General features: G+C 34.1%; 1 protein-coding gene across 1 annotated transcript in view; it reads right to left on the bottom strand.

The window, feature by feature from the left end:
* Window positions 1–12033, bottom strand: part of ERBB4 (erb-b2 receptor tyrosine kinase 4) — a 730912-nt gene that overhangs the window by 200786 nt on the left and 518093 nt on the right. Inside the window, exons 19-20 of the mRNA XM_047082226.1 lie at window positions 10308–10430; window positions 5614–5712 (exon numbers count right to left, since the gene is read on the bottom strand). Of these exons, the coding sequence (XP_046938182.1) occupies window positions 5614–5712; window positions 10308–10430 (222 nt within the window). The remainder of the gene's footprint in view (window positions 1–5613; window positions 5713–10307; window positions 10431–12033) is intronic.

The raw sequence follows: 12033 nt of genomic DNA, 5'->3' as shown, positions 1-12033 counted from the left end.
TAAGGTAGTAGCAGTGGAATATAAAAAGATAAGGATGCTCTCTAAATGTGTTTTTGGCATAGAATCAAAAATCATAGCATCATGTGCTCTTGAATTGGTAGTGAGTAGTTTGAGGGGTTGTGACATTCAAGGACAAATACTAAATTTCTGATAGAGTAGAACAGGGTGGAAAAATATACAAATTATTTACATGCAGAAGAGATATAGACAAGAAGACAAAGAGATACATTCCAAATGTTTTAAATTTGAGATGCCCCCGAAATTTCAATTTGGAGACATCAAAGATAGAGATGAGCTCAGATTCATAAAATACACTGGAGTTGAAATTTAGTAATCCAGTGATATGATCTAGGGAAAATATGCAGACTGGAAAGAGGTCTAGAACATGGCACTGAGACATTTCAGTATTTTCAGAATTGCTTAACATCAGCATGATTTTGAGAAGCAAGAAAGTTGAAGGTTTCTGAAAGAATGTGATTATAACAGTGGGTGATGAATCCAAGTTGTTTGTGGAGGGATGTGAGGAAAGGTGGTAGGTGAGAGGTAGTGAGAAATAGAGGAGTCAAATATATGGGTGATACCTAAAAAGGTGCAATGTTTCTCAAGAAGGTACTATAGGAAAGGAACCAAAGGTGTAGGAGAGTGTGGTTGGACAATGCAGTGTTTGAAATAGTGATTTCAGATGTGATGCCATTTCTGACCAACTTCTATACAAATAACAGGAGGTAAAGAAGGGCTAATGAAATAAACCATAACAAATGATTTACTTTAGTTAACTGGTAAATTTTTCTTTTCTTTTTTCTAATCTTCTTCTCTTTTCCTTTCTTTTCCTTTCTTTTCTTTTCTTGTCTTGTATTTTCTTTTCTTTTCTTTTCTTGTATTTTCTTTTCTTTTCTTTTCTTGTCTTGTATTTTCTTTTCTTTTCTTTTCTTTTCTTTTCTTTTCTTTTCTTTTCTTTTCTTTTCAGTAGAGCCTTGAAAGACTAAATTCTATTTCTAATGGAGTTCACAGAATCTCTATTTGAAGATATTGTTTGGTTTTTATTAAAATATTTTTAATATTTCATTTATTCCAGAGAGAGACAGAAAGAGAGAGCACGAGCAGGGGAGGGGCAGAGCAAGAGAGGGACACAGAATCTAGAGCAGGCTCCAGGCTCTGAAGTGTCAGCACAGAGCCCCACATGGGGCTCGAACTCACAAGCAGTGAGATCATGACCTGAGCCAAAGTTGGAGCCTTTACCGACTGAGCCACCCACGCACCCCAAGTTTTTAAAAGCAAAGTAACTATCCAAAACTTTTCTTAATTATTTTAGCTGTAATTTTTCCTAGGAAAGGAGGATTATTTATAATTGACTTCTCAAGATCATGGCAGCAGTATAGAATCCTGTGACATCTAAATAATGGGCTTTTTTAAAAAAGAAATTTTGCATTTTTTCACCTCTGAAATTTTGTTCATGAATGCAAATGAGCAAATCTGTAAGGCCTAAAGATATCATTGGATTAAATTATATGAATTAAAAAAATTATTAGTATGATATGGGAGCTAGCCAATAGTTACTGTTACCTGTGAAGTCATAGGCATAAAAAATGTTATTTTTATCATTTGAAATTAATGTTATTGTACAAAATATCTTTTTAAATCATTTTTCAAGTCTGCCATAATGTGAGAGAAAAACTCTACTAATAAATTCTTTTGTCTCAGCCCACTAACATGACATCAGTTAGATTTGAAACAACTCACATTAAGACAGTGAATATTATTAAGGCAATATAGAGAAGAGCAACATATAAGCACAATTCATATGGACATTTCTTCAGAAAATGATAAAATGCCAGTTGTGTGAAGATGAATAAATTTTTCCACTGTATAGGGAGAGGACAACAAGCTATTCTTCTTTTAATAAAAATATGACCATTTACACAATAAATCTGAGTGATTTGAAACATATCTCCTTGCAGCACCTTACTGGGAAGTAGGTGGTTGATTTGGCCTGGGAAAGCTGAAACTAAAGCCAAGAAACTGAAGCAATAAGCTGAAGTATTACTGTTCAGTCACTGGAATTTAGAATAATCATGTTTTTTTAACCTCAAGATTATTTTTAATAAGGCATATCAGTTAACAAAACATTTAAATACCTGTACACTTTCAAGTTATATGTAATAATGTCAAGTGATAGTGGGACTTAAATATCAGAGAAAACAATAACAACAACACAGTAATAGAAATTCAGACAAACTAATGAGCTTGTCTGATTTGACCAGACCATGGTCCCCAATTCTAGGAATCTTGCTCAATAGCATCATGTTTTGGCATGCATTCCTTACCATTTTATGGGTAAAAACAAAACAAAGCAAAGCAAAACAAAACAAAGCAACGACAACAAAAAATACCCCTGTGTTCTTCCAACGAAATGGTGCTATTTGAAACAAGAACTAGCAGTGTGTATAAACATAGGTATTCTTAAGAATGTACACCTTTAGAGTCATTATTTTATAATGTTGTTCAATGTGATTTTCCTTTATTGGAATTAAGGACATACTGGTCATTCAATAACAGTGTGTTATTATTGTCATTATAAATCTATTAGACATATCCAGGTGGGTTGAATAACAGCCTTGTGACCAAATTCTCCTTCTCTTACTTTTAGCATAGCATTTACAAGAACACAAATTGTTCCTTATTTGTTTTTGCCTATGGTAAAAATTCTAAGAAAATGTAAAAGTCCTCTCCTTTGCCCTGGATATCAATAGAAGTATTGGATGTAGTGAGTTTTAAGTTGTATTTTGTCATTTATTATAATAACCAGTAAAACATAGCTGTATCTAATAAACTTAGTATTAACAGTTATTGAATTTAGAATATTCTACCCCAAGTATAAAGTTGGATGCTCTCAGGTGAAGTGGGGCAAAGAGATCTAATGCCTTCTTTTTCTTAATGTTTTTTTTTTAATTTATTTTTGAAAGATGGAGAGAGAAAGGGGTGGGGAGGGGTAGAGAAAGGGAGACAAAGGATTGGAAGCAGGCTCTACATTGACAGCAACAAGACCTATGTGGGGCTTGAATTCACGAACCCTGAGATCATGACCTAAGCCAAAGTTGGATGCTTAACTGACTGAGCCACCCAGGTGCCCAGAGATCTAATGTTTAATAAGAGTGTATGGTTTCCATAATCTTTGGAAGCTTTATTTTCCTTCTTCAAAATGGTATAAAACAAATGCATATAAACAAATACACATATACATTACTTTGCAAGAGACATGAAGCATGGTTGCAGTAGATGTTATATTAATTTCAAAGTTAAATCGGGAGTACTCTACCATATGGAAGAACCCAAACTAGGAGATATGCCAAACATGACCTTCATTTTAATAACCCTGGGATATTGGTAACTTCAACTTAATTCTTAGGTCCAAATTACAAATAAATTTGCTGATATGAAGCTTTTTATTATAGTTTGATATGATCTACATTCATAATAGATGAGCTAAAAATGTTGCTATGCAATGTAGGTATACTTTGCATTAAAATTATACCAGTCTATTTAAAATACTGAATTTACCATTAATTTTTCCAGTGCAACTGTATTTTAATTACGGCGATGCCACACTAATGTTTTGAAAGAAGTTGTGAAATAGTACTGAATGTTTCTGCTTGATATTTATTGAAATTGTCGATGGCAGTCCATCGATCTATTAATCTGGCATCTATCCACATGTACGAAGGGCTCAGTCAAAACATTTTCCCTAATTTTTTTTTAAACTTCTAAAAAGAACATACGGTTTGGAGTCTGTTGGTCACCAAATTTGCCAATGATTTAGGAAAATGACTCCTTTCATGGCTCAATCAGAACCTCATCTAAAATTCAGCAGAAATCTAAGACTTCAAGCTGCCATCCCCACTCCTGTTTCCATGGGAATAGACTTCAGATCAGGAAAAAAAAATAAAAAGGATGGGGTTAGGAGCTTTCAAATAATCATTCAAAATCATGATGAAGCCTTTAAAGCTTCTTTCTTAGGTGATTATTTTGTAGCCTCTTAACCCCTTTTTGCCAGTCTGTTTCCATGGAAATATGACAAAAATGGCTGTCCAAGCCTCCAGCAGAGATTATTAGCATTCTTGTGAATTTCAGCTTTGGCTGCAGTCTAGTCTGGGCAAGATCTTTTTTTATATCGGTTTTACATATTAACCTACACTCTTTATATTCATTGTCCTTTTTCTTAATATTTTTTAGTTTCTTTGAAAATTCCTTTCACAACTGTATACCTATAATCAAGATCAAATAGGTTGTGACTTCACTGGAAAAGGCTTCAGTTTTACATTTTACTATATGAGCCAGGACAGGTAGCTGCAGAGAGTGTCAGAACTTTTAGACACCTGCAGAAGGAAATATTATTTAGTCACTGGACTCAGTGTCTGTCAGGTGGTGGTAGATAAACAACAAGGTGTAACAAGGGTGGTATTCAAAATATTTAGCAACTGGTAAGGCACAGCACTGACTGATCAGAGCAGCTGGCTTGCACCGGTTAGTTATCAGTCCTGTTATATAATAGTCAAGAAGTTCTTTAACTAAAAGCAGTCCCATATATGATGGTAAGCATTATGCCCAAATAAATTATCCAAGGTCAAAAACTGAGCTCCTATAAAACTTACAAAAGAGCTTACAAGAGAAACTGGGTAGAAATATATAGCAATCCATCTTTAAAAAAATCAAAGTGCATATGCTTGTGTCATCTTTCATATGAAGGTCATTTGAAAATCAAAATCATTCTTATTATTGAAAATATCATTCTAAAAGAGAAAGATCATATGTATCTTTGATAGAACGCCTCGCAGGATAGCTTATATTGAATGTGAAAAAATAACAGCATGCCACATATACATTTTATCTGTCCTACCTTCTGAAATCTGCTGAACAGCTCAATCTACAATTTTTGCTGGTGGGGGGAATCTTAAAGTTATGATTGACCTTATAAAGTATTTTTATTCTTCAGAACACTCTTATTTTTCTACAGTTGGAGCTTTTTACCCATAAGGTTTGTCTTCCGAATTTGAACTGAAAAAAGTAAATTTCCATCGGTAATTATCTGACTTGGGTAGGTTCCTAATTTAAATTTAGCACAAACTGACTTACTATAGAAACTAACCTTGATTGATGTTTTCTGCTAAGTGGATAACAATAATAAAATAAAGCAGCACAATTAATTTTTCAAATCATCATTACTACTCCCAAATGCAATTTGCCCTTCTTTGCATAGTGGTTAAACACAGAGCTCTTGTGAGAGCAGAATTTGGTCTTCAGCCCTTCAGCCTTCATCTTGTTTGTGTAAATCAAATTTACTGCAACACAGGCAAATCCATTTTTGTGTGTTGTATCTTTAGGTACCTATGGGTGTTCACCCACCTAAAGGACAGAGCTGTGGTCTCTAGTTTCCATAGAGACAACATTGCACAAAAAGACTATTTATTCTCTGGTCCTTTAAGAAATTTGCTGACCCCTGCTCAAGGCTTTAACTATAAATATTATACCATTTGTAAGTAGTGAAGTCTTTATTTAATTCTAAAAGCAGTCTATTAATAACGCATAAAAACGTGATTGCCTGGTGTCTATACTTACATCCATGAACTCCACATTGGCTTTGGGACCAGTTGTTTCATTAAGAATCTTAATAGCCACAGGAATCTTTACTGTTTCTCCTTCAGGTACCCAAATACCCTTTGGGGGAAAAATCACATAAAATCTATATGAAGACATATACAAATTCATACCAGAGACAAAATTTGATTTAACCACTCTATTAATTTCTTTAAAAAAATAATCTAGAAGTTCTACATCTTTTTATTCAATAAAAAAAAATTTAACAAGTACCTGGTATATGTTACAAGTTACATAGCAACTTTGTTTTCTGCTTTCATTATCTGAGAATGACTCATACATTTATTCTGCTTTCAAGGTGTTTACTATTATATCATAAAGTATCACATTATAAAATTCAATTTGTATGTGTGAAAAAGGCTTTCAATAGAGAAAAAATGACATAAAATATAATAATATTAGATTAGGATAAAAATCAACTTCTCAAGACTTTGAGAATGCTGTTCCAATTTTTGGTCTTCAAATGTCTCATTTGTAATTTAGAAGACTGGGCTAAGTAATCTTGGAGGTTCTTTTCAGCATTAATATTAGCTAATTATTCTGCAACTAAAACAAACAAAAACACAAAAATAGCCTAGTCTCACATTCCTGAAATTCAGATTGATTTAAGAATTAGTTTTCTAAGGAAAGTACTAGGGAGTATTGACCACCTATTAATTTGTTTAGATTGCTAAATACTGTGTATGTGTGTGTCAAAGATTTTTATTAGCTCTGAAATAATATAAAATATTTATATTGGTCACCGCCAGTTCTCTCCTCCTACAAAAATATAATATCTGAGCAAGATCTATACAATGGGAAAATATAAAGTAGGTAAGGTTTGAGTCAAGTACAACATTAAGGAAAATAACAGCATTTCTGAGTAAACAACTATTTGAATTAGGACAATAATTTTGATAAGATACATAGGGGTGCATCGATTACATGAGAATTTTTTTGAAGCACATTGTCCCAAATGAACACTGAAACAAATGTGAGGTTATATGGAAAAAATGGAAATCTCAGATTTTAAATTATTAGCCCTGACACCAAAAACAAAAGTATTCTTAGTCCAGTTTTAATATTAAAATAAAAGGGGGAAAAGCAATCTCTTATTCCTAAAGAGAATTTCTAGTCTTTCCTAATATCAATTGGTTGTAGTTATAAAAAAAAAGTTTTTCACTTTGTACTTCTACACTAAAACATGTATATTTGTATTATCAAAAGTTGCAATAATACAAGAGGAGAACTAAATACAAAAATTATTTTAAAAAATCAGAATAATAAAGAAAAAAAAACTCTTTAACTATTAGAAGGTGAATTTAAGGGTTACATTCTTCTTAGAGTGAATAGGGAAATTTATGTGTCAAATACAAAAAAGGGGGCACCTGAGTGGCTCAGTTGGTTAAGCATCCGACTTCAGCTCAGGTCACGATCTCACAGTTCGTGAGTTCGAGCCCCGTGTTGGTCTCTGTGCTGACAGCTCAGAGCCTGGAGTCTGCTTCAGATTCTGTGTCTCCCTCTCTGACCCTCCCCCATTCATGCTCTGTCTCTCTCTGTCTCAAAAATAAATAAACATTGAAAAAGATTTAAAAAAATACAAAGAAATAAGCCATGTTCCCTGTGGTATTATTATTATTTTTTTAATTATTAGTGCAGAAATGGGGTAGGAGAGGCAGTGAAAGTCCAAGATCCATAGGCTACATTTGCTTAGCGATGGTATCTAGGGTAGAGAACACGTTTACCATTACTCAATAAAGTAACTAAAGAGGGGATTACTTTATAAAGATATATCATCAATATTAAAATATTCCTAAAGTATACTTTTGAAATAAGAATATAAATTCAGTGTGAATTAATTTGTACTGCTTTTTAAATAAGTATAGTCATTATTTTCTAGGCCTGACCAGACAAAAATTCAACTATGCTAATACCCACAATACTGGTTCAGATCTTTTATGTTTAAACACAGCATATCTCCAACCAGGAGGAAAAATTAACCAAATAATTAGCTAAGCTAATCTGCATTTATGTGGTCAAGAATAGTTCTTTACATTTTAAGACAGTATGTCTTTGTAGGAACTTATATACTAATTAAAACTTAGGGCCAACCATACACACTGCAGGCATAAAATTTAAACATACTTCTGGAACCTTCAATACAAGTAATTTCAATAAAGGCATAAAGTCACGGACAACAGGCAAATAATTGTTCATAATAAAAACATTCATATAACTTTATTAGTAAATGTCTAAATGGGTAATTTTTCCCTGCTGAGGTCACTAGATCGTATTTATCCTTGAGCTAAATGTTATCCATGATTTAAAATAAAATTTTTCGTAAATGGTGTGAGAAAGTGGTCTAGTTTCAACCTTCTACATGTTGCTGTCCAGTTCTCCCAGCACCATTTGTTAAAGAGGCTGTCTTTTTTCCATTGGATGTTCTTTCCTGCTTTGTCAAAGATGAGTTGGCCATACGTTTGTGGGTCACAATTGCACCAAGAAGCATAAAATACCTAGGAATAAATCTAACCAAAGATGTAAAGGATCTGTATGCTGAAAACTATAGAAAGCTTATGAAGGTAATTGAAGAAGATTTAAAGAAATGGAAAGACATTCCCTGCTCATGGATTGGAAAAATAAATATTGTCAAAATGTCAATACTACCCAAAGCTATCTACACATTCAATGCAATCCCAATCAAAATTGCACCAGCATTCTTCTCGAAACTAGAACAAGCAATCCTAAAATTCATATGGAACCACAAAAGGCCCCGAATAGCCAAAGGAATTTTGAAGAAGAAGACCAAAGCAGGAGGCATCACAATCCCAGACTTCAGCCTCTACTACAAAGCTGTCATCATCAAGACAGCATGGTATTGGCACAAAAACAGACACACAGACCAATGGAATAGAATAGAAACCCCAGAACTAGACCCACAAACGTATGGCCAACTCATCTTTGACAAAGCAGGAACCTGAGAAACTTAACAGGAACCCATGGGGGAGGGGAAGGAAAAAAAAAAAGAGGTTAGAGTGGGAGAGAGCCAAAGCATAAGAGACTATTAAAAACTGAGAACAAACTGAGGGTTGATGGGGGGTGGGAGGGAGGGGCGGGTGGGTGATGGGTATTGAGGAGGGCACCTTTTGGGATGAGCACTGGGTGTTGTATGGAAACCAATTTGTCAATAAACTTCATATAAAAAAATAAATAAATATAAAATAGAAAAAAAAAATAAAATTATTTTTTGGTCAAAAAAAAAATAAAATAAAATAAAATAAAATAAAATAAAATTTTTCTTTCCAGATCATACCATCTTTAAAATAAAAGGGTGGTGATATGCTAGGAACAATCTAAACTGAGTTATCTTCAAACAGGAAGTCCATTATTTCTAGCATATATATAAATAGAAAAACAGGATAAATTGTGTTTCTTCAACATTACAAAGAATTTGAAGACTGGAAAGCACCAAGCCAGCCTAGAATAGTTTCTATTCCAATTAGGTGCTCAATTAATTTTGAGTGTAATTGAACATAATATGTACACTAAATAGATTAAGAAATTTCTGCATTTTGGCCCTAGAATAAAACAACTTTATTCTAAAGACATTAAATTATTTTTGGAACACTCAGGAGAGAAAATTAAGATTAATATTCTACTTGTTAATGTTTTTTGTTAAGTAAATACCTGTTTCACATAGAAAAAAAAAAAACAAACATTGTAAAATACAGAATTTCTAAGATCCAGTCTATTTTAACAAAAATGTTTGTAAAAATAACTGTAGGCTTGCATATAGCTTTAAGAAATATATAAAACTGTCAAGTAAAATTTGGGGAACTGTCACAATGGACAGTCTAAGAAGGATTTAGCACTAACCCAGCAGAAATTTGAATTTGAAAAACAAATTTCACCACAATTAACCTTGGGCCTGGCCTCTGAACTGGTTTTGTAATTAAGCTAAAAAAGTAAACACGCAGATAACATTATTTGAGCTTTCCCTTTCCAAAAAGATGTCTCTTATTGGAAACCCACGATGTCACCCTTTCATTCTCCGACCTGAATTTCACAAATAAAGTCACTTTTTTAGTTTGCATATAATGGTGAAGACATCAAAACTGAAAGTTTTCTGTTAAATCATATATGTTAACAGGTAGGCAAAAAGTAGTTTAGGAACTAAACTAAACTAAACTGTTAACCAGTCAGCACATTTGTGTAGGTTTTAAAAAGATAGGCAAGTAACGTCCTGGTGGGGAGACATGTGGATGAAAGAGCAGAAGAAAAGAAGAGCAAGGATTATGGCACATTGCTCAGGCCTGTCTGTGATTCCCCTCAGCACTGTGTACGGAGAAGGAAAGTGGGTGAGAGTTGTGTATTTTAGATAAGGACAAATTTACCAATAGGGAGATCATATCAAAAGGGGTTCAGAAGGGCGTGGAAAGAAAGACTATATACCATGGCTTCCGTGACAGTTTCCTGCTTTCTCATGACTGTACCCATCCCAGCCCTCAACAAAAATGAATGGATTCACTTGTGCAGCAACTTCTCAATACTATAAAGGTTCCACTCTCTGGATATTAAAAGGAAATTAGGTTGGCGAGAGCAATTAACTCTGGCTATTATTTAAGACAAGTCTGAAAGGAAACTTAAAGTAACTAATGGTATGGGTTTTTACTTACTTTATACACTGTTCCAAAAGCTCCCGAGCCAAGTACTTTCACTCTTTTGAGCTCAGTTTCTTTTAAAATACGCAGTTGAGCTTGATTGGGTGCTGTGCCGCTGGGAGTTAAGGGTTCTACCAACTACAAAACAAAAAATACAGGTTATACAGCTTTCCATTCACCAGTCAGTGCTTCCCCCTCTTCCTCTGCCTGCTTGTCTTTCTCATACATACAAAAACACACAAGAACACTTTCATTGACAATATTTTTGTAGTATGGATCACTCACGATTCCTTCAGAGTCTATCTTTTCTCTTCCCATACTTTTTGCCTAGCTGAACACAAGTATAAAACTGTGCCTACCTTGAGGCATATTAAGATAGGGGATTTTTCTCCCTATTTTTAAAGAAATTTAGGCTGATTAGGGGCTCTAAATCTTACTTTTTGAAGTGCTTCCAGTTTTGGTATCCCCAGCTAAGACTCAGAGATCTTAGTTATGTCCATGTACTCTATCAAAGTTTTCTTTCTTGTTTTAGGAGATTTGATACATAAAAAAATAAAATGTTGTCTTCTTAGCATTGAAAATCTAACTGGGAAGCCAGGACAAACAAATGGTTGGAAGAAAATAAAGTAAGTTAGCACAATACCAGTGCCCCAGGGCAGTGCTTCTAACACTTTGGTGTACATTTGAATTACCTGACATTCTTGGTAAAATACAGATTCTGGTTCAATAAGTCTAAAGTTGGGGCTGAAATTTGCATTTTGCAGAACTCCAGGTGATATCTATGTACGATGATGGTCCTTCAACACATTTTAAGCAGCAAGGCCCTAAAGTACCTTAAAGATAAAAAATTCTAAAATTCTATGAACTCATTCTAGATCCTACGTGAATGCTTTGGAATGCAAAGGAATAAAATAACCAGGAGCGAGTAAGCTTTGCTAGTTTTGGCTTCCTGGACGAGGTACACTTTAAAGTTGGACTTGAGATAATAAAAATGGATTGACATGGAGGAGGGTTTGCCAATGTAAAGAACAGTTTGGACACAGCATCAGGGAGGAGGAAGAAGACAGAAAGCAGAATGCAACGAGGGGTGGGACAGGTCTGAAGGATGAGATCAGGATGGTAAACACCAGACTGTAAAGTGGGCTGGGTGTGGCCAAAATATGTAAATACAAATAATTTTAGATGTTCAGTTTAGATGCCATTCAGCCAGAGAGGATGAGTAAGGAGGGGAAAGATAGGTGAGTATGTGCCAATTTCCTGCTTATGTGAGGGAGAGGAAAAAAAAAAAAAAGTAAACGTGAGATTGACTGTGGGTACCAATAGTCTACATCCTGTGTTAAAATTTTAGGTTTTTATCTATGCTTGAGTAAAAATGCAAGTGAGAGAAATAGAAGTTTCTTTTTTAAAAGTTAAATTAAGGAACTAAACTTTAAATTCAGACAAATAACTGGTTCTTTCTCAGCCTAAGGAAATAATTAAAAGCGACGCCTACTCAAATTGCCTTGAAAACCATCACAGTATTTCACAATGTCTGTTTACAATGCTAAGTGCACTGTGACCCTCTGGCTTGGTTATTATTATGCTTCTGTGAACATAATGGTCTATTTCAATAGCTGAACAGAATCTTGAGTATAGGTAAGTGCAGTGAAAATCAACAAGAATTTGGAGAAGATGATAAAATTATCAATAAATTTAGGCTATGGTCTAAAAGTTTGACCACAAATATGCTTCTATTTCATTT

The sequence above is a fragment of the Lynx rufus genome, unplaced genomic scaffold (assembly GCF_022079265.1).
Source record: "Lynx rufus isolate CCGP_SWC_20201006 ecotype Redwood Valley unplaced genomic scaffold, mLynRuf1.p SCAF_2, whole genome shotgun sequence".
In the NCBI taxonomy this organism is placed as follows: domain Eukaryota; kingdom Metazoa; phylum Chordata; class Mammalia; order Carnivora; family Felidae; genus Lynx; species Lynx rufus.
Note: the sequence above shows the minus strand (reverse complement) of the source record. Positions and strands in the feature narration are given on the sequence as shown.